General features: G+C 46.3%; 2 protein-coding genes across 2 annotated transcripts in view; one reads left to right on the top strand and one right to left on the bottom strand.

Annotated features, from left to right (window-relative positions):
- Positions 1-278: 278 nt before the first annotated feature.
- dbh (dopamine beta-hydroxylase (dopamine beta-monooxygenase)) lies at positions 279-13,554 on the bottom strand. The gene is made up of 12 exons (XM_035607740.2): positions 12,532-13,554; positions 10,892-11,038; positions 9,888-10,145; positions 9,232-9,408; positions 6,631-6,733; positions 5,480-5,646; positions 5,178-5,321; positions 3,898-3,936; positions 3,411-3,470; positions 3,061-3,188; positions 2,529-2,688; positions 279-944 (listed from the first exon to the last, which is right to left on the bottom strand). The coding sequence occupies exons 1-12, from the start codon at positions 12,898-12,900 to the stop codon at positions 828-830; spliced, it is 1,869 nt and encodes a 622-aa protein (XP_035463633.1). The 5' UTR covers positions 12,901-13,554; the 3' UTR covers positions 279-827.
- Positions 13,555-18,535: 4,981 nt separating this feature from the next.
- fam163ba (family with sequence similarity 163 member B, genome duplicate a) overlaps positions 18,536-23,246 on the top strand; it is a 21,044-nt gene continuing 16,333 nt past the window's right edge. The window contains exon 1 of the mRNA XM_035609240.2: positions 18,536-19,227. The gene's annotated coding sequence lies outside the window, so the exon portion shown is untranslated. The remainder of the gene's footprint in view (positions 19,228-23,246) is intronic.

Genomic DNA, 23,246 nt, shown 5'->3' with positions numbered 1-23,246 from the left:
CAGTGTGTCCATGGGTTTCTCTTCATACCAGTTTATACTTCTTCCCCGGGTGTGATGTGAATATTGCTTATGTCACGGATTAATAAAGGCTGGTTAATTGCAAAAAAATATGAATTCCTCTTTGCTAATCTTACAAAAGGTTGCGACCAATTACAAAAAAAACAACAAAAAAAACCCCATCAGTGGCAGGTTGTGATGACCAGTCAAATTATGACTGTAATATTAATCTAGACTCATTTATTCCGTCCAAATCGTTTAATATAATTGTAACTGTCAATGTTTTCATTATTATTGGACACAGTGGTATGTAGCAAAGTACGGCATATAATGTACAGTATGTATTTTATTTGGTTAAAATTATTCAACAAATAACAATAGTTCATGTCTGAATAAAGCTTGTAGTCATTATCCTTAGAGTCATGGGGAACATAAGAGAGTATGTAGATGTTAACTCATGAATTTATTTTTCAACAAATGCAGCAGAGGTAAATATGCCAATAACAATGGTTCACAACACTTTTTTTCCATAAACCAACACTTATTTTTGTCAGTTACATGCCAGCCCCGAATCCTATAGTGTCAGAAACAATGCACATCTCCAATACCTTGAAACAGCACATGTGAATGGGTCTTTTTAAAATGAACTAGGACTTTTAATACATATAATTACAGCAGGCATCAGTAAACCCAATCGAAGACTTGAACTATTCCCCAAAGACAAAAAAGAAAAACCAGGGTAAATCCTGCCAAGTGACAGGAGCTTCTTTAACCTGCTCCGGGTCGGGCTGCCCTCTCGCTGGGTGTGCCACCGGGGTCCCAGTCTGAGCTCACACTGGGGGGGTGAGGGGTTGGCCGGTGGGCGGTGGTGCTCCTCCCTCGCAGGGGTACCGCGGTTTTCCGAGCACGGCGGTCGCCACCGGTAGGGGCTGCTGGTCCCACTCTCCCTGGAGAAACGAGATATACTGCGTTTCATGACACCTGATGGGTTGTTCGGCCCCTAGATATCTCAAATGATGCCAAAAATATTCACTGCCCTTGATATTTAGACGGCAGGTTTTATTGAGGCAATTGCACAGTCACTGAACATCGTATTAATCAATGAAACAAAAAAAGAAATACACTCAAGGACACTTCTGCGGTCTTGAGTGTGTTGTCGTTTTTTATGAGACACAGCTGTGAGACTGCGGGAAGGCTGCTTCCTTCGTTGTGTGATTGATGTCAGCACACTGATTCTCCAGTAAGTCAGACGATATATCAGCCACTTACACAGATGATATAGCATACAACTCTGTTTACATTGCGCAGTGTAAGTTATTATAACGGGTGTGTGTCTTTCTGATTATGTTGGTGGGGATTATCGGCTATACATGCGGGGAAAGTGAACACGGCCGTGCATCATGATTTTGTGTACTTTTGTGTTCTCGTGGCTAAATTCTAGTGTCAACAGCGGCTAAGAAATCTCAGGTGATTGCTTTATATTTGTTGTTGGTTATTATTTGTGCCACTTTAGCTCTTTCACTTTCTAGATGGTGCGCTCCGGTAAGACGAGGCTACGGAGGTAGTCTCGTCTTACGTTTTTGCCCCTTACCTTATTTTTTTTTTTATGTTAATAAAACTCCACTGATAAAGTGAGCTACACTTTCCAAATTTCTCATTATCCCCTAAAGTGCCAGACCGTAACTACTGGCTGTATAGGGAGTATGACACGTATGCACGTCAGATGGTTTAAAGGCCATGAACACGATTGAGCTTAGTGGCCCTGAAAAACGCCATCTTCCATATTTTTCCTCCCAAACCAGACCATTATTAGATTCTTCACATGACAGATTTGTCTATTTCCTCTTGTCTGGGATTGGCCATTTTGAAAAATCTCATTAATTCTATGAACCTATCAGGATTTAATCATATGAGACGGTCGCTGGAATGTCTGCTCATGTTGCCAGTCCACTGTCAATCAAAATGTGTGGGGGTGCCACATACAAAGTCAGTATATAGTATGTGAAGACCCTTTTATTTCGCATGATCTTCGCCTTACATACTTATTTACAAAAACCTAGATCATGTAACATCCTCTTGATGTGTTTGACCAAATACTGGAATCTGTTTAAAGTTGCTGTATTTATCCTTTTTATGTTTGTTCTTGCATAACTGATGTTTCACCTTTTGTGTGTGTGTGTCTGGAAGATTTTTAATCCCAGGAGGTTTTTTCAAGGAACTTAAAGGTTCCCGGAGGCTACGAGCAATTGTGGAGTTTGACTGGCTGAAATAAAATCAATCGGACATCTTGAGGGTTTTTGAGCCCCACCCAGATGGTTCCCCGTACTTTTGTAACGTACTCCCCTTTAACCGGGACCTTTTGCAGAGGAAAGGCAGCTTATATGTGTTATAAAGATGTCTGTTCAGCCTGTCTGACACTCTTGTCCAGCTGATGTCCACTTTTGAACTGGCTTTCATTGGGGGCTTGACAATTGGGTGCTTGTAGTGTGTGTGTGTGTGTGTGTGTGTGTGTGTGTGTGGCAGGCACTTACAGGAAAGGGGCGTGCAGTCGACTGGGTGCAGTGCATTGTGATGGGGGCCGTGTTATAGAGGGAGTTGAGCACTTCTTCGGTGAACGCATCCCACTGCAGCTGAGAATATTGCTCCGTCACACTAACCTCCCCGCACACACACTGATCATTTCCGTGGAACCTGGAGGGAGGATGGGACGGCGTGAGGGAGGGGGAGGTTGAAGGAAAGTCGATAAAAGAGGGAGGCAGGGCGAGATTGAGAAGGGAGGAAGAGATTGAGGGAAAGCAGTTAGAATTGGCGTGGGGGGGGGGGGGGGGGGGGGGCAGTCTAAAGGACAAACATCTGATGGTTCCTGAGATTAAAAGAAATAATCACCACTCTGGTGCCTGTGAGTGAAGCAGTGAAGGGGGGAGGGATGAATGCTGAGCACAGAAATTGCTTAGTCACACGAGAGATGGGGAGGAAGGTCAGAAACCAACCGAGAGGGAAGGAAGGACGGGAGGACCAAGCAAAGGTCGGAAGAGAGAACGGGTTTGTTTGTGCGTGTGCCACCTGTTAATGAAATTAAAGTATTTCTGCAGGTATCCCGCGTCCACGTGGCTTTTGCAGAGCTCCAGCTGAGTCCGAGGGTAGTAGTGGACGTAGTCGACGCACATTTCATCCATGATGCCGAAACCTCCCTGAGGAGACAGAGAGGTTGGTGAAAGCAGGTGGAGGTACAGTGCAAAGAGCGGCTGCAGAGGGGAGAGATGGGAGAATGAAGGAGCTCCGGTGTGTTTAAAGGTGCAGGGGAGGAGGGGAATAGAGAGGGCGGTGTTATTTTGCTGTACACAGCACTCAAGGTGAACTCCAGCGAAACAAGAATAGTGCCTAGTGTGGGCTAATGGTAGTGTGCTGCTCACCACTGTGGGCCGGCTCCTGTCCTCCGTGTTGTAAGTACACTTTGTTATGAGCACGTCGCCCTGCAGGATCAAACACAAACACACCGGCCTTTCACCACGTTGTCAGATTAACAAAGAAGCTGGGGATTAATTTGAGGTGACACGGGATGTATTATTGAAGAGAGCAAGTGGCCAGTTTGCTGTTGACCAGGAAGTTGCTTTGTGGAAGGTTCGGCTGCTGCGGTCTTTGTATGTGGCCTCCCATCACAGCACTGATTGTACAGCCCGTTCCTATCGCCGACTCAATTGAAGCACCTCGTGCAGCCGGGAGGTATTCTAATTCAATACTCTGAATGCAAAGGGGAGGGAAAATATATCACTACCATTCAGGAGTGCTTGAGCGTGCAGAATGGCAAAACTTCCATTCTTGGCCGACAGTAAAACAGTGCACATGTGGAACACCAAAACAAGCCGATGCCTTTGGCGATGTCATCAGCTTCATACTTACAGGTAATACATTGACCATTTTTCTGAGGACTCGGATTGTCTGTGAGAAAAAAAACAAAAAGCAAATATAGAACATTAAAATTACATGCAAAATAAATTCTTGCGGTTCCCGGGTTCTTCTTCACATGCGCCTGGACAAACTAAACCCGAGGCCGTATGCTGTCGACTACCGACAGTGAATTGTTTAAAAAAAAAAACACAAAATGTAATTCCTTGTTACAACAAGATATATTCCAACTCTCAGGCATCTTAACTCGTAATTGGACACTTTGCATACGATACATTTATTTCAGACACACAAAGATAAAACGTCGGTTGCTCTCGATGCTTTCCTTGGGGGCAGCTTTCATTAGCCGTGTGTGCGAGTGTGTGTGTGTGTGTGTGTGTGTGCGTGTTTGTTTGTGTGTGAAAAGGCCTATTAGCTTTGCTGAAAATGGTTTATGCTCTAATGACACCACATAGGTACACTCAGATTAGTCTGACATCAACAGCAGCTGGAGATTTTATCAGGTAGTCTAGCAGATGTCTCTCTCTCTCTCTGTCTCTGTGTGTGTGTGTGTGTGTGTGTGTGTGTGTGTGTGTGTGTGTGTGTGTGTGTGTGTGTGTGTGTGTGTGTGTGTGTGTGTGTGTGTGTGAGTGTGTACCTGGTTCAGGATATTGTGCATGAATAAAACAACAGATGTCAACTGCTCTCTCTCAACAATGTCGATGTTGTTGTTTGTCAGTTTGAGTTGAGTCGTCACGTTGAGGCGATGGACACGGGGGTTTGTGCGCTTCCGCCTGCTTCAGTCAAAATGTATGCGTATAAGTGTGTATTTTTTTTTATTATCAATATACTTATGTTTTTAGAGAATAATTTAGCCTCTTAAATGAATGGCATGATATGTGTTAGCTGTTTTGGATAAGGACCAATGGGCACACATTGTTGGTTTTGGTCTTTTAAGGTCGTTTCTTGATAATAAGAAGAATATAGAATAACACCAGTCTGACACTGGACTCTTTTTGCTTTTCAGTGATTGAAAACTACTAAACAACTGCAAGGCCAGTCCCTTTGCCCATGTCATAAATAATGGAGCTCATTGTCCGTAATAAATACACCACTGACCATCCCAGTATTTTCTTGTAATATTCCACGCATGTAGCCAAAGGAGGAGAAAAACCCACAAAGCAGTTCATTTCAGGCGCCGTTCTTCTCCGCTCCAATCTATAAGATGCAATGCACAAAGGGTAGATCCCTGCACCAGAGTTCCTCTGGGTGAACTGTGCCCTACGGATGCTCACTTGGTAGTGTGCACTGAAGTGCTGGTCCTCCTGTACCAGCTCCAGCTCTTTGCCTCCCCTCACGACAACTGTCCTCACCCCGCGCCCCGCGAGGTGGGTGTGGAGCTGCGACGCAAATATATAGATTCCTCCGGAGGGCAAAGCCTAGACAGACAAACAGAAGCAGACTTATTAAGGTCGAGCTCCAACCGATGATTTTTAGTGCTCCGGGGACAGAAAACTTGTAATACGTGGCACCGGAGCTGGGATATTCACGTGGCATTCTCAAAATCCGAACCATGATGGGGATTTAGTGCACATACTGTCTTGGTACACTTGGAGGTGCAGTAACCGCTGAGGTAGAAGGTGCGTTGTTTGGGCGGGATGGCCATGATAGGGGTGTAAATAAGGCCGAGCTCCATGATCCCCGCATCGTACCGCCTCAGGCTGGGGGTGTAATGCAGCCGTATCCCTGATGAGTCATGACGGCCTGCGTGTACAAAAAAATCATGGAATATTCACATGCAGTCTGTTTGTCGGTAGATCATCTGAAAAAATATGGGACAGGCGGAATAATGTTTTTGCACCGAACCAGGCTACGGGGAATCTGAATGAATGGATAAGCATGGGAACTGGGATGAATCGGTCTATTTCATGTACAAATTTATTATTGTTTATCATTTTTCTTTTCAGGAGGAGAATTAAAGTAGAATTGTAACATCACAGGAAGAAGGTGTGTGAAAGTTTGTGAGCATCTCCTCTCCCCTCAGACCTGGTCAGCACACATGCTGCTTCCTTTTGAATCATCTGGCTTTTAACTTGCATACCTGTAGACCAACAAATACAACCTTACATGTGTTAAATTTACAGGAGGAGGGGAAAAAAACATCACTGTAGCCTGGCAATATTCCTAAAATGTAATGGATAATATTTTTGGTGCCCTCGAGTCCAGCGGGGGACCTCTGTTACATCCCCATGTCTCTCCTCTCATTCTTTTGTCATCTAATCAAGATATTAAAACAAACAAACAAACTTACTTGTATCAATCACTAGTATTGTGATTGTTAGGGGGCTTGATGGTTTGTGTCAGAGAGCTCAAGTTGCTCTGTCTCTCTTTGAAGGAAGAGATAAGCGGATAGGCTACACAGACTCCTCACAGAAAACAACTCTCGGAACAAGGAAGATGTGCCGAGAGTTAGACGATAGTATGTTGGAACTGTGCGTCCTGTAGGTCAGTTGAGGACAAGGAAAGTCTGTAAGGAGTTTTACAGCCGAGATCAAAAGGTATATATGCAAAATTTTAAATGAATCGCTCTGTTGAAGAGAAGCCTGGGGGCTCCTAGGGTAAGATACGGAGACTCCTGCTGCTTCTGCGGGTGTGATTGTGTGTGTGTGTGTGTGTGTGTGTGTGTGTGTGAGACAGAGTGATCTGAATCCAGAGTGCATGTGTTCTTTACACGTTGGCTTTATGTACCTGATATAAGGAGAGGGTTGTGGTAATGAACCTCCAGACGAAGGAACCTTGAGGATCCTGGTCCACCCATAGGCAGCCCTGCATCAGGAGGATAGTAAAAGGCCTGCAAGCAAACACACACAGACACACACACACACACACACACGCGCGCGCGCACACACACACACGCCCACACACACGATTCATTATTCCTCTCATTTTATGCTGCGCTGCTTTGAAGTTGTAGCAAAGACTCTTTGCATATCGTTCAGATAATTGAGGGCTGTGGACTAAACGCGTTTTTTAGATTTAACATTGACATGATGTGCTCAACTTTTAGTTTACTGCTAATAGACGTAGTACATGTAAGAGTGGGGAAACGACTTGTGGGGTTTAACAGCCGTCGGTTTGGCCTATTTTTTACTGAATTTTCTGAAAAATCTGCAAAAAGAAAAAGTGGCTTCCTTCGTGTTTCCATCCACTACAAGGAATATGTCTGGCCTCTCTTGACAGGTGTTTCACGAACTTCCAGAGGAGAAAGATTTATTTCACGCACAGCGGGATGTCTTGGAATTCGTCTGCGATCCGCTTCAAGACGCGTTCCCCTGTGCAAGAAACTGCAAATTTTGTTTTCCTCCATTTCTAAATGGAGACACCAGGTGATGGTTCAGTGTACTTGTGGTAGGACCTCCCGCTGTATGAGCAGAGGCCTGGATAAACACCTTCGCTTTGATTGGAATGTCTGTATGCATTTTGCCTGCGTCTTTTAAGTCACCGTCAAAGTCACGTAGCATGTTTTGACCCCGAGAACCGTGGCAATCATTGTGGCAGTCAACATTCAACATCATTCTCTAGCTAAATCAACTCCATTGTGAAAAGTAGATTGTAACCCTTGTTTCCAAAGTGGTTCCAGTTAGAACCTTCAACCCGTGACACACTGGTAAAGTGATACAGTATTTCAAATAATAAAATAAAAATCCTATTACGTCAGCCTTCTACACCTTCTTGCCAATTCAATGGAGACAACACACGGCCTATCTTTCAAAATAATCCGATTCCTTCCCAGAAACTGTAAACCACCCACAGAATTTAAAGCAACGGATTACAAAACTCAAAGGGAGCTTTTTAACTGGTTATGAAACGTATAAATCACTTCATTCTTTGCATCGTCTATGTTTCCTGTTGTGAACCTTGAAACCAGCTTGAGGCCTTGTGGGAATCCGCGAGCTTGCTCAAAAGAATGTTCACCGATAATATCTATACCGAGCGTTCTCGTACGGATGCACCCTCTGGGATGTTGGGTGTATGTTTTCTCTCTCTTCCACTTTCACTCCTCTGAATTCTCTGCTTATCCCAGGAGGACAAATCATTTTCGAGTCACCGCTATCCCCATGGGTGTCGAACCTCCGTGCTATTATGGAGGAATCTTGATTTGATCCTGATTCTTCAGCTGTGTCTTTGCCTATTTCTGAGAGGAGGCCAGCCTTTGCGTTCTGTCGCCGTCGTACATCATCGTCTCTCTGCTCAAACTTCCTCAGCTCTCCTTTCCTCTCTCTCCCTCCATTGTTTTTGCGAGGCGACGTTCCCCTGTCCGACGCGGTGCCGGGGAGAACCAGACAACACTATTAAGAGGTGACGAAAGAGGCCTGAATATTTCCCACCTAATCTTGTCTCCGCAGCTCACAGCACACAGAAGGCATCCCACTTTGTTTTTGTCTGGCTCGCAGATAATCCAATCAGAGAGTCGGCCGGGGCCGGCCGTGATGCAGCGGGGAGCGGAGCGGAGAAGTGTGGTGACAGGCTCGCCGTTCCCTGTCCTCTCTGCTTTATGCAACCGTGGCAGGCCTCTTGCCCCGCCTGGTCAGCCGGCTGGTTGCTAGCCAGGTACATGTGGGTGGTTTAATGCCTGGTACATGACTGACTTTAACTTTTTTCCTGCACTACGGTCAACATTGCATATTGCAACTAATGACGAGAAAGGCCGTGCCATCAGGGCCCCGGGCCCCTGAGGAGATTGGACTTGCCAGCACTATTTTTCTAATTTTTGTTTGGTCTTGCTTTGTTCCGTGCTAAAAACAACAACAACAACAACAACATGAAATTAATTTAAAGAATTCCTAATGGATTTTTTTTCCAGTCAACTCTTCTGTTATATGTTTTGTGAAAATGAATTTCGTAGCTTTGGCCCTGGTGACTTGTTAATCAGTTAACTTTCCAGTCAGCAGAATGACGAGGGCCCCTGTGCCTCGAGAAACCTCACCGATGTACGTGTCGACTCATTCATGTTCATGAGTGTGTGTGTGTACATGTAGTGTCCATGTAAGCAAGTTTTTGCGAGTATTTTGCATGAGAGTGTGCTTCCCACACGCAGACTGTCTTGGGGCTCTTAATAGACTTGTGCTACTTGTGGGATCAAGGTTTTGCGCTCGCAGTTCTGGGCTTGGATATTACTCTCGTAGGAGTTTTTGTTTATCTCTCATAATAGATGTGATGCCTGGACCACAATCGAACTTCATTCCAAACCCTCTCTCTTTCAATTAGACACTTGTGTACACTGTGTGTGTGTGTGTGTGTGTGTGTGTGTGTGTGTGTGTGTGTCTGTCTGTCTGTTTCCCATCATACCTCAGCACCCATGGCCCACGCAGCTAACACATGGCGGCAGAAGTTGAGCTTGCCCGGCTTCATCTTGTCATCACAGGAGCCGCTGTACGGTGGAACATCGGGGACTTCCGGGGAACATTCAAACACCTCTATGTGATGCACGATGGCCTCGTTACCTGGAGTTATCACTGACTTGTACTGACAGAAACACACACACACACACACAGAGAAAGAGAGAGAGAGAGAGAGAGAGGGCGAGATGAAAAAGAGAAAGTCACTGTTTTTACTAGTAAAAGCTGTGGCAATTTTGCTACCTCAGACATGTCAATGGAAATTGAAGATGACTAATTACACACTGTGACATTATATAACTTGTCCGTTTTGTGCTGGATCTGTTCACATTTTATCACAGTAAATATTCCGCCTCTGTTTCCCCTGTGAAAAGATGCGGTTGTGAGCTGATGTGTTTGTTGCGTGTTTCACATTTTCTTTGACTCATGTTTCTTCTGTCTGACCGTGACACTGCAGTACTCATGTATTGTTTGGCGCAGCTGGCGAACAAGGAGCGGTAAGAGCTGCCCGTGCACGATCTCCATCTCAAACGCCCACTCTCCTCTGTGTAAATATGCTCCCCCCCCCCCGTGCTAATTATGACCAATTTTAAGTGGCATTCTCACCATAACAATGTGGTTCTTGGGCATGTTTTCAGGCAGCTTCTGGATGAAGCACCAGTAAGTGGTCTCCTGGTTTGGTATGATGACGTTTGGCGACACGACATCCAGCGTCCGCACATCTGGAGGCAGGGTGGGGGCCGGCGTGTCGGGGCGCAGCATGAGGACTCTCTGTAACCCCGTGTGGATCCGGGACAGGTTCAGCTGCTCCAGCGAGGCAAGTGGTTGATCCAAGAAGCCGTAGATCATGTGCACGGTTCCCTCCTTCCCAGCAATCAAAACAAGACCAAGTGACGTTTGACAAACATGAGCATGAAGAGCAGGGCCATGTGTTTCAAATGAATAGTCTGCGAATGATTATTATTTGACTGAAAAGCCTACTCAGGGAAACAGAGAGAACTTAGTATGTTGTCATAGTGATGTGAATTGTTTTTGTGTCTTCAACTTAGCGGTCTGATGTGGTACCATGGAAACCATTCTTATGAAAACGAATGCTCCAGTGGAAATTGTGCTGATCGTTCCAACTCTCTGAGTATTTTATGTCCACACCTGGAACCATGGGCTCTCATTGCATTTTTTTGTAAGCGCACACACACACACACACACACACACCTCCTCACTCACCTCCCGGGAACACAGTCTAACTACACTGTGTTGTTCTTAAGGCTGCACACAAACACCATCTTTTCCACTGTCTTCCTCCTCTCGAAGATTGATGGTCATGGATGGGTCCTGATGGTTTTTTTTTCTATACAGGCTGTTTCTCTGTTTCATGCAGTCACAGCTTTATCAAATATGTGTCCTTAGGTTGTCAATTTTTTGCTAAATTAATTTGAGCAGATTTTGTTACATGTAGAGACACGGGTCAAACCAACCAGAAATGAGCCTCTCATTGAGGTTTTTTCATGAAGTCCAAAACTTTATATTCACACACACTCCTGACATGTACATAAACACACACACACACACACACTCACACACAAACAACGTGAGACAAAGAGTCTTCGCACCTCAATGAGGTAGTCTCTGGGATCACAGGTGCTGAACGGTCTTTTGAAGAGCAGGAAGAATCCATCGGGTTTCTGTTTGGCTTCGAGCAGCTCGTAGTCTTGCTGGCTGTCCAATGAAACGCGACCCTCGCTGTCGCTCCACGCATCCTGAAGGAAAAACGCACGCATCATGACCAATCAAACATACACCAAATAGACAACACAAAACATTCCAGAGCACGTTGCTGTGTTTCATTTATCACATTCAATCCCGATGGGACCTTATTAGACTGAGGTTAGCCCTGCATTGACTACTGCTAACAACAGCCTGTTTACATTAGAGGAATGGAGTGGTGTGTGTATGTGTGAAACTCATCAATTGAGCATTGCTGAGTGCATTTCCGGGGCTCTTTGTGTCCATGCAAACCAGGCTGGAAAATAAGGTCAGATAATAAGGGTCAGAAATTCTGCAAAATGTGACAAGGAACTGAATTATGCAGACGACTATTTGAAGGGGAATTGTTACCGAGACACAAAGAGGAGCTTTGTGCTGAAATGTCACTGGTCAGATAAATGTCAGACTCAACTAGACTGACAAAAAATAACGTTTGTTTTGTTCATCAGAATAAACACAAATTTGAATAAATTGTTTGACAGCAGCTTAAGATACAAGTTACAGAAGGCAATGTGTGTGGTGGTCGGTGTCGTGCCAGGAGGCTTTGCAACAGCTCCGTCCTCCTGCTTCTGTTATGTTTCTCACATTCATATCTGTCCAGAATAGCACCTAAGATCTCTCCCTTTATTTCGGTCTCCATCTCTTCCCCACCTTATGTAACTGTTGTGCACAAACTGCAAAGATTTTGAAGCAAACCATTTTGAAAATACACACGGTATGTATATATAAATATATAAAAATGTGGGCAGTACTGCATGTACTGTGTGTCACACATCTGTGTGTCAATACACCAGCTATGACCTCAACAGATAGCTGAGAAATGGATTCATATCGTGACTATTTGATTCTAAAAACATAATATTGCATATCATCAAATGTCCACATAAACGCAATCAGAAGACTAAAACTATGGACAGAAAAGCTAATGAAAAAGGTCAATTGGATTTTTCTAGGAAGATAAATGTTTTTTCCCAAAAAAATGTATCAGCCATTTTCAGAAGAAGACATCTGAATTTATCAAAAAGGCCTGTGTCTAGCCAAATAAAAAAACATGCGGCATTTTACACATCTTAATCAGCACAGGATTCAATTTTGATATGCTAATATCTGCTAATGATTCCCAGATGAACCTCAGCTATTTGTGCAGTCTGAGTGATTTTCAATTAGCAGGGGCCGATAACATCCTTTGCGACTGCGTACGCCATCCCGAGGCAAGACGTCCGCTGGCTCCTTGTGCAAAAAAAATATCAATCTCACGCCTCGAGGACCACGGACAGACGAGGAACGCTGAGAAAGAGAAGAGAATCCTCCACTCCTTAAAGACTTTCGCGTAATCCCTGTGCATTTATGAATTTGACAAGTGAACAAAGAAAGTGAGAAAAGACTTCTTTTTTTCTTTACACCCTCTGTTCAGAAAGCTGTTTGACAAAGAGGCGAGTTCAACCATTCGAAAGACAAACTACACAGACACTGTGACAGTGCTTACCCCAAAATAGCTCTTCGTCCCCGAGTCCCACAGCACCACCAGGTCAGCGTTGGTCAGCTCCCCGCGGTCGGACATCCCCAGGACCACGCCGTATCTGAGCTCTGCCACCCTCAACGCCATGTAGACCTCCTGGTCGGCGTAGCTGATGTTCCAGGCGAGCTGGAGCTCCCCGCGTGGGTCAAGGGGCACGCGGAAGGGCATAGGGAGTGGTGGGAGAGGCCTCGAGGCGTTTGATTTGAAACTGGACACATTGGTGGCATTGCCCGGTGCCTGGTACGAGCCCACCAAGATGACCATCAACGCCGCCAGGCCAGTGAAGTACATGATGGTGATGTCTTGAAAGCGAAGGTCCCTGTTGAAGACCCTCATAACCCCAATGACGGATCTCGATCCGCGTCAGTTTGGTGGTGGACAAAATGTTGTACTTGTTTTGTCACGCAGAGCTGATATGGGGCTCAATCCAAAGTTGTAAGGAAACTTTTTTCTCCGGTGCTGTTGTAAAAAAAGTGGTCACTCTCCGAACTCACTCGTGTCTTGTTACCTCGTCAGGTCCGCTCTCCGTTTTGGCCGCAGCAGACTCAGCATCCTCCCTCGTAGTGATCAGCTGAAGTTGTTTACTCTTTTCCTCCCTTGTTTTTTTTCTTTCTTTATCCTCTCAGGCCCTCATTTTCGCAAAAGTTTGCCTTTCTTTTGATCATGGAACTGTCCAGTCTTCAGTCTTCTCCGTTTCCAAGCCCTTGTGGATACCGTCTCTTTTCTCGGACTAACTGCTTCGTCTCTGTCTTGCTGTCTTATCCCCCCGACTGGTTTTTAAAAGACTCCTCCCTTCTGAGTTGTCTGTTTTTATCCGGCCTAATTGTATTACATTTGTTGAGGAAAATTGGATTGTGTTCTTTAAGCCCTGGGGTCAGCCATGATCCTGCACATCTGCCAGCCGCTAATTGATCCAAATTCAACCATCGACATTATCACAATCAGTTTCAACTGACTTTATTGTTCGCTCCGTCTCTGTCTTTTTTTTTTTGCCTCGCCAAGCCCGTATCATACGTTACCTTGTGCGTTGCCTGACGAAAAGTATTTCCAGCACTATACTTCTCATCTGGCTGTTTGAGTTTAGAGGGCAGCAAACACTTGTGGGTTGTGTAAACGAGGCATTAATGCATTAGGGGCCCTTTCCTTAAGCCACCGCCTGAGGCTGCAGAAGACCTAATCAAACTGTCAATTATATGTTTCAAGAGCAAGAGGGACACATTCAGGTTGGTTAAAAAGGTTAGTGCAGCCCCCGTGTGTGTCTGTTTGGTGAGAAATAGGTGCGTAACGGGGGACAAATGGATGTGGGACAGATTTTTTTTAAAGAGAAATCAAATTCTCTCTCACGAAGAGGGCATGTCTGGGGCGGCATGGTTCTGTTCAGGCCAGTTCGATAGGATTTATTAGTTTGGGGGTTTTTTCGTTTTGATTTACTCCAAAAATATTGAAGGAACAGGGCAAGGTTTTGAGGAATGTGCAGTGAAATTTGGGAAGTATGTCGGTTTCAAATGAAGCTGGAGCCCTGGACATCCTGCGTGTTCAAACCTCAACCTGTTGATCTACGCCAACGTTTGTACAGATTAAACAAATGAAATAGACATCAAAACAGGTCATTTTTCAAATTATCCATCTATTCCTCTGAAGGCCCTGCACACTGAGGTGTTTTCCATCACCTCTGATGTGACTGTACAGCCAATGCAGTCTTAAGGTGACGTCCAATCAGGCCACTGATTTTTTGGAATACGATTTTTTTCAGAATGGACATATTCAAGCATTTGCTTCCTGCTTTGCAGCTTCTGGCACCGGCGTACTCGCAGGTCGGACTTAAGTTCAGTTTTGATCAAGTGATTGTGCTTGTCGTACTTATTATTCAAGTTTATTTTGATCCATTCACCATTTTTAGTACGTCACAACAACCAGACTCATCTTTATTGCAAGAAGGTTTTCATACAGGAGGAATTTGCTTTTGAGTTTTGGTAACTATTAATACAGTAAAAAGACAAAAACAAAGGAAGATAAGGCAAGTACTGCAAGTCAGGAAGATACATGGTCTATATATCCCGGGGGTGACCGACCTCTAATGGAGAGCCACCGTGTAGGTTTCATTTCAGCTGATCATATCTACAGGTGATTTCACCGATGATGCGTTTTTTTCCTCTCTACCTGCTAATCCGCTGTCTGCCAACCCCCACCAAGCCCCTCGCTAAAGGAAGACAAGTTTAAACACGTACAAAAAACAATTCCTAGATCAGTCTGTACACATGAGATTGTAGAAGTTAATTATAGGGAGGTAGTCATGGGAACGTTGGTACCAAATTGAACACTCCTGAAAATCATTTTCACTGCAGCGATGGTCAGGTGCAGTCCAGAAACCTGTGAGAGGCACATCAACGTCCACATCTGACCACGTCCATCATCCCCTCCGCAAAAAAACCCACACAACCGCATTTGTACGGTTAGTCTGCACATCTGTCCTGTGTGCGTTTGATCCAATTTTGTACGTGACGTCAAACCACTGAATTGTTTTTTTGTTTTGTTTTTCCGGTAGAAGCTCTGAGAGAAAAAGGGTTTGGATTTGAGCGGAAACAGAGCGAGCTGATCAGAAAGGCACGGACTGGCATCATGTTGGTTAATGTAATAAAGCCTGAGAGTCCCGGAGGCACACAGAGATCTGGGTCCTTCCAATGTCTCTGGCCTTCACGTGTGGCTCAATAATCTTCTCTCTCTGTCTCTGTATAGCAATCGTCTCTTTTTTAATCGTTGACACCATCTCACTTCTACATCTTTACATGTCCCCCCCCCCCCCCCCCTCCTCACTGCTCTGTCACTGCTGGTCGCCCGCTCTCCCGCTGCCTTCCTGCATTCTCATTTCTCTCTTACGTGCACACTTCTCTCTGCTGCCGCTGCCGCTCCTGATGTGTCAGCAAACACAAATGAGACGAAACACCACGAAGTCGGCAGTGATCCGGAGGGGGAAAAGGGGAAATGGGCTTTTTTTGTAATCATGTCTGTGGGTGTGTTTTATGAAAAGAGCCCTGGGGGTATATGTGACATTATCCAGCCAAGAACAATCCAGATATTGCCCCCGAAAACCTTCCCACCGTGCATTGCTTTCAGTTTGGGACGGGCACATGCATGGGCACACAGAAACTCACACTTTAATGCCACGATGGAGCTCTTTTGACCATGTCAGCGGGTCGAGCCATCTCCTTATGCAATTGAAGAACTAGCCCCACCAACTGTTCATCTTGATTATCTGGTATTTGGTTAAAATTTGGATGTAAACCTGGATATATTTTGGTAGACCTATATGATATGTCTTGGTTGATGTTGGACTACAACAAGCCTGTGTGACATTTGCTGAGCTGCAGCCATTGTGGACATAAGTTGTTTAAGAGGATAATGGTGATGGTGTGTAAATGACTGAGCAATGTCAGTTATAGCAATATCAAAAGTATGTCAGCAGTAATGTTCATGTCTTTCAGACATGCACTGCAATATGGTCATTCAGTCATTTCATGTCTGAAAACAACTATAGTCCCCATGGGGTACAGTTTATACCAGACCCAGTAAAGCTGTGACAACAAAACTGCAGAGTGAACTTAACTGAGCCAATGAAAGTTTTACCATCATTAGCCTTTTCTTCCATGAATAGTTCCAGTCGCAGGTGTACATTCCTTACAAGTTTGCTTTTATTTAAATCGACCAAACCAATTGACATGCAGTGAACCTGTTGTGTTTAAGGGCCCTGGGGATTGAGGGCCCCGAGGCAGGGCCCCCAAAAAATCACAAAATCTGCTGGAATACGAGGCGAGGCACTCTGGTGTATCTCACAATGCTTTTTTATGTGCACACAAACACACACACACACAAGGAGAGAGAGAGAGAGAGAGAGAGAGAGAGAGAGAAAGAGAGAGACACGCACACTCACACACACAAACAGAAAGAGAGAGAGAGAGAGGGGGAGGAATAAAAACAGGCCTCACTTCGACACAACCAACCCCAACCATCTCATTCTCTCGGCATATCAATGTTTCAGCACCACACACTCTCGGAGTGCACTAATCTCCACTTCTGTGCGTGTGAATAATGAATGCAATAAAAACTCACACCGCCATTCGGAGGGCTGACAGTTCATGTTCAGAGGGCCCCGCGAGGGAAGAGCTGTGGCATCAGGAGACGCACGGCGGCTGCGCAGGGATCAGGTCACAGAGGGCAACAGGTTGGAAACAGTCATTCACAACCGTGGATGGATTCCCAGCACGCCCTGCAGTCAGGCGGTAGAGTGACAGAGGTGGAGGGAAAGGACACCAGACGGCTACCAAGAGAGAAGAACGATCCTTCCAGGAAGAGTTGTGTCCGTTGTCCTAATTGAATTTAATGAGCGTTTTGTTCCAGACACAGGACACAGTCTGTCTTTCCACCTTGGCTGAATCATGGGGCGGAGAGGGCAGGTGTCATTTTTTTTCAACGTATCTTCACAGAGTCAGCTGTCACATATATGCATGGAACTGTGATTAACTGCCTCGACGGCGAAGTGGAAAGTTTAATGAACGGCACTCTGAATTCTGCAGCGGCTCCTGGCTTTTCCGGAGCGATGGGGGAGGACGTGGTGAAAGTTGAGACTTTCGGGTTTCGGGCCACTGGCGGCTGCTGCTCCATAACATTTTTTTGACAGAGTTTGCCTCAGGACACACACGCAGACACACACACACACACACACACACACACACACACACACACACTGCAGACTTTATGATGATGACTTTTAGACATGCAGTGTATTTGTCTCGGGCACCTTTTAAGCGCCCCTAACATCTTAAGTCCCTCCAAAAGCACACAGCTCATGTGCTGCAGGAAAAACAAATGGGACCTCATCCAGCATCTTGTCCCTCTTTAACCCCCCCCCCCCCCCCCCTTTTTTTCCCCCCTCTCCTGCCTCCTCTCTCTCTCTCTCTCTCTCTAGCATCCATCGCCAATCTGGGTCTGTGACTAAAGCGCCCTCCTCTCTCCCTCCCCGGCTGCACACTCCGGGCTGCATTTGCTCACGGGCTCTGGTCTGGTCTGGGGGCACCACAGAGAGGGCACCCCCTCTGGGTTTTCACTCCGTCTCCTCCACACGGAGGTCCCAACAACCGTGCATCACACATATATATATATATACATAGCCAATATTTCCAGGGACACAATGAGAGAAACACAGCGCAGAGGGAGGAGATCGCCTAGATAAAAAAGGGGGGGGGGGCGTGCAAATAAGACTCCAGGAGCAGCACCGCAACAACAGAACACCTGACCTCGACCTCCCCCAGACAGACGCGGGCCAAACTGGTTGCTCGGATGGAGACGTGGAGAGTTTCTATGGTCCTGTCTCCTCCTCCTGTCTCCTCCTCCTCCTGTTGCTCCTCCTCCTGTCTCCTCCTCCTCCTCCTGTCTCCTCCTCCTGTGTCCTCCTCCTCCTGTCTCCTCCTCCTGTGTCCTCCTCCTCCTGTCTCCTCCTCCTCCTCCTGCTCCTGCTCCTGTCTCCTCCTCCTCCTCCTGTCTCCTCCTCCTCCTGTCTCCTCCTCCTCCTCCTGTCTCCTCCTCCTCCTCCTCCTGTGTCCTCCTCCTCCTGTCTCCTCCTCCTCCTCCTGTCTCCTCCTCCTGTGTCCTCCTCCTCCTGTCTCCTCCTCCTCCTCCTGCTCCTGCTCCTGTCTCCTCCTCCTCCTCCTGTCTCCTCCTCCTCCTGTCTCCTCCTCCTCCTCCTGTCTCCTCCTCCTGTGTCCTCCTCCTCCTGTCTCCTCCTCCTCCTCCTGCTCCTGCTCCTGTCTCCTCCTCCTCCTCCTGTCTCCTCCTCCTCCTGTCTCCTCCTCCTCCTCCTGTCTCCTCCTCCTGTCTCCTCCTCCTGTGTCCTCCTCCTCCTGTCTCCTCCTCCTGTCTCCTCCTCCTCCTCCTCCTCCTCCTCCTGTCTCCTCCTCCTCCTCCTGTCTCCTCCTCCTGCTCCTGCTCCTCCGACGCACACGCTGCCGAGGCTGCTCGCGACGACGATGCTGGTGATGCTGATGATGATGTTTGCGTAGGACTGCTTTATTTTGCAGGGCGGCGTTGGTTGACGAGTCGAGACTGTTCGAACAAACTCCAGACAAGCGGCGAATAGAACTGTGTGTGTGTGTGTGTGTGTGTGTGTGTGTGTGTGTGTGTGTTCGGGTGTGTGTGTGTGTGTGTGTTCGGGTGTGTGTGTGTGTGTGTGTGCGTGAGTGCTGCCCTGAGCACATCCTCCAGAGATGTCGGCATTGTTATTAGTGGCGCTGCTGTTGTGATTGTTGGAGCTCGTGTTCGTCGCCCGTGGAGTGTTGGTTTTTTTTCTTCTTCCACTTCTGCGAGTATGGAATTGGACGTGGAATATTTCGCATGTGACTGACAAGACGTGTGTCGGGGAAAGTAGTCAGGGAACAAGGCATTTCTTGCTGGAGGACGCATCTGCCGCCCCGCCGACATCAGCCCCGTGCTCATCACTCCACCGACGCTGGGGACTTTTGTTTTTTGGTGTTTTTTTTCCCCCTTCGCTCGTCTTATCATCCAGTGGCTGAGGTCCACACGCACAGAAAGCTCTCGGAGGTCGGGACCTGCAGCTCCGAGGAGCCGCCGCTTCCTTCGATGTGACACGGCGAATTCCTCTTGTCTCTGAAGGTACGACTCCTTCGATCCTTTAAAAAAAAACAAAGACAAAAGAACGATTGTCTTCTGCTCCATTCACTCATTTTGATGTATGAGTTCGTGTGTTTCCTTTTATTGCAGCAAAAAAAAAAAACAACAACAAAAAGAAAACAGATGCATATCTGCTTGTCAAGTCATGCAAGCAGTGATTGGGGTCAGGATTAAGAAGTTGTCTGCATGTTATATGTATGTATCGATATAGATAGATAGATAGATAGATAGATGCTGTAGATAGATCATGAGAATACATTTCAGCACCATGGACAGCACCACACTCGACTAATGGCAGGAGGAATCTGTTTTCTGTTTCCCCCCCATTTCACCCAGAACATGTATAATTGATCATGCCCAGTGTGTGTGTGTGTGTGTGTGTGTGTGTGTGTGTGTGTGTGTCAAGAAGCCTGAACTAAAAGATTCAGTTGTGGATAGGTCGGGCAGACGGAAAGATAGACGAGAGAGGGGCTCGGTGCTCCCACATGACGGGCTCGCTGGCTGGCCGGCATCGCCCACATGCTGACAAGACAGCATGGCTGGTGAGCCCCAGCTACCGTCGCCAACTGTTAGCCGTGGTCACATCCAAACTGTTGGCTCCGGATATTTTTTAGGCGGGGGGTGGAAAAGCAACTCAAGTAGTATTAAGGCTGTGCTGTGCAGCCCACACAAACACAAACACGAAATCCACCAAAATGCGAAATGTCGAAATGACCAAATGTTTTAGTAAAAGCCACACGCAGAATGCGACCCACTCCCTGCTCAGTGTTTTGGAAACAATGTGGCGGATGAAGTCATAGATAAAGTGCAGCCAGGAAGATGAAGTTGTGGACACAGTTTTTAGATTTGATGAGATCTAAGGGACGCAATGATCACGGGGAATCTTGAGCATCAGTAAATGGGGCTGCCCAAAAGAGGAAAACCCACGTTATCAATATAGACTCCGTTTTTATAATGGAGCGATGATCACTTCTCACCTCTGTAGTTTATGTGATTTGGATTAGTTATGTCATAATCCTCCCCTCTCTCTCTCACTCTCTAGCACAGGTCTTTTGGGCATTATAGTAGAGGGATGGACCTTAAAACTCATGGCAAACCCTGAATGTAACAGGAACACAACTGGTTTGAAGTGCTGCAGCGCACCTGTCGGACTATTAAATCTCCATTGTGCTATTTGAAAGTCCGAATCTGCAGCCTCAGTTCAGGCTCTGTTGCATGCTACAAAAACTATCCATGGCGCAATAATATTCTTTAATCTCTCCTGTGCTTGTGGATCACCAGAAGGGATCAGGAGTTATTGAATCTCGTGTGTGGTCTCTTGTGCCTCTTAACCCTGAACGACTCACCTCGTTTATATATGCACTCACAAGTTTGAAATGACCCCTATGTTTACCAAATACAAATTGGTAACAATTTTTCTTTTTTTGTAAAGAAAGATGAAAAAAGCTGATTAGATGATTGAAAGCAAATAGTAAAAAAAAAATCTCCACCTAAATAAACACCTGAGGGGTATTTCAAAACACCAGGTGAGGGTTAATCTTAGAGTTAGAGTTTCAGAGATGCTCCGGAGGCTTCTGGAGGTCCAGCACCTTTCTCAGATTATTAACATCATTTAATTTGCCAGAGAGGAAAGAGGACTGAAGGCACTTTCTAATGTAGTAGTATACTGTTGTATATGCTGTTCACTGAGCTGTACTGTTCCTGCTGTTATCATCTAATACCCTATAGCCTAATGCTAGTAGCACACACACACACACACACACTGTGCTTTTATTGGGCCTACAGTGCGACAATGAAAGACAAGGAGGGGCCTGTGTTCCCATGGCGACTTCCTCAGTGACACTTGCAACAACCTTATTCCCCCCCCCCCCCCCCCCCCCCCCCCCCCCCCCCCCCCCCTCCCCACACACACACACACACACACACTCAAGACCCCTCGGAGCGTGCCTATGAGTGACTGTGTGTTACTGGTCTGCTTGCTGCTGCTCAACTGGCATCCCAGTCATTGCATTAAGAGAGCGAAGAGGAGGGGGAGGCGAGAGAGGGAGTTGAAGGACGGGCAGATGAGTGGGATGTGAAAAGCAAAATTCAAAGACAGATGGATGACGAAAAAAGATGAGGAAAGGTGTGGAGAGGGAGGTGCATATAAAGTAGGGGCAGAGGGATGGAGAGGAGAAGGAGGAGGAGGTTTTCAACATAGCATAGTCAAGAGTGAGTACAATTACAGAGGCAGCATATCGACTTCATCACAGATCAGCTTAATTACCTTTAAAATGCACATTTAGCAGGAGGGGTTGGGGGTGGAGGGCGGGGTCATGATAAATCCACTGTGGTTGAGATAAAGAGGAGAGAGGAGAAGTGGGGTGGATTGATCGAGAATGGGGGGGGGGGGAGGGAAGGGAATATGGCTGCTCAGTGATCATGTTAAACAGTCACCACCCGTTCCTCCCTTCCTCCACCCGAGTCTCATCTCCCCTCCCCCCTCGGCACCACGCTCTCCTCTCCCCTCGCAGCTACACCCTGACATGCTCACACATCACGCTCACGCACAGAGGGGTCCCCGTGCAGACATCAATATGATCAGCACACACACACACACGCACACACACGCACACGTTTGCATGTGCACAAGTCATTGGTCAGCTGGCCTCATCCCAGTGAGTGATTGTAAAAAGCTGAGGCTCATTCCAAGGAGTAGAAGGGAGGCCTGGTAGGTGGGGACGGAGAACAGGAAGAGCAACAGCAGCAGAAGAAAAGCTGCTCGTCCTCTCCGCACGTCCTTCCTGAATTAATTTTCATGCACATTTGATATTAACAGTGCTCATAATTGTATGAGTTATTTGGAAAACAGGCGCCGTCATTTTCTGTGTAATTTTAGTAAAACTATGTTTTTTTCCTCCCACAGTATAGGGTACCAAATACTCTGGCCCTCATTCCTACAGTTATTAACTGAATTTCTGTGATCCGAAGACAGAGCGGCATCGCTACACTCCGTTCACAGTTATGCTGCATCCAAGTGATATCGTTTAAACGATATCAGAGTGGGAAGAAAGCTAGTCAGTTTCTTACTTAATACGTAATTGGCTGAATGGCTGTGGTCATCACATTTTTGGGGAACTACAAGGTTAGCGCCAGAGGTAACCACCACAAGCACTGCCACGCCAGAATAAAGGGTGTTGTTCTTGATGTTCCCGTTCTGCAGACGCGGCCTGAATGCAGCATAGGCCGAGCAAAGTGAGCCGCAGGTTATAAACAAACCCCAGTTTATCCAGTTAAGTAAAACATGTAAGTATGAAGTGAATGAAAACTGTACGCTCACAGAGTAGAAAAAGAGTATTAGTTTCTTTGCAATGGATCTTATCTTGGTTCTCTTGAGCCCCTGAGGGGCATAAGGTATCGACGATCTGCCTCCACCTGGGCCTGTCCTGGGTGTACATGTTGGGCCTTTTCATTCGGAATAAATGCCCAAACGATTGTATACGGCGGCGTCTGATCTGTAGCGCCACGCTGTGCTTGTAAAGTCCTTCATTTGAAATCTTCTTAGGTCAGAAAATGCAGCATATTTTCCAGAGGCAGTTTGCAATAGAGGGTGTGGGCAATGTTTTGAAATCATGTGTAATGTGTCATCTGTCCCTCTGTGTAGGATTTGTTGAGTATAATGCTAAAACTTAGTGGGAATGAGGAGGCTATGAGAATAAAACCCACTTAATATATATAATGTATGCATATGCATGTAACACAAAATATCAAGCCAGACGACGAACTCCTCCGACTAAATTTACACTTTGCATTACGTCTCTAAGTGTAACCTATTTAAGATTTGCCCCGGGGCTTTCTCATTGCAAACTCTAGTCCGAAGCCTTTTATTTTTTTCGAAGCCTATACGCTCAGTCTAGGATTGCCATGTTTGGCTGTATAATATTAGATGTGAGAAAACTGCAGACAGCAACATTGCTCCTTTTGGAAAGTGATGAAGCAAAAGGAATTTCCGGACGAGCTGG

Source organism: Scophthalmus maximus, chromosome 20 (genome assembly GCF_022379125.1).
Source record: "Scophthalmus maximus strain ysfricsl-2021 chromosome 20, ASM2237912v1, whole genome shotgun sequence".
Lineage (NCBI taxonomy): Eukaryota > Metazoa > Chordata > Actinopteri > Pleuronectiformes > Scophthalmidae > Scophthalmus > Scophthalmus maximus.
Note: the sequence above shows the minus strand (reverse complement) of the source record. Positions and strands in the feature narration are given on the sequence as shown.

Coding starts and splice junctions, on each gene's coding strand:
- dbh (XM_035607740.2), bottom strand. CDS start 12,900: ATGAGGGTCTTCAACAGGGACCTTCGCTTTCAAGACATCACCATCATG. Junction 11,039..12,531: donor GGACGAAGAGCTATTTTGGG/GTAAGCACTGTC, acceptor TTTTTCCTTCAG/GATGCGTGGAGCGACAGCGA. Junction 3,937..5,177: donor ACTTCAGTGCACACTACCAA/GTGAGCATCCGT, acceptor TTTTTCTCACAG/ACAATCCGAGTCCTCAGAAA.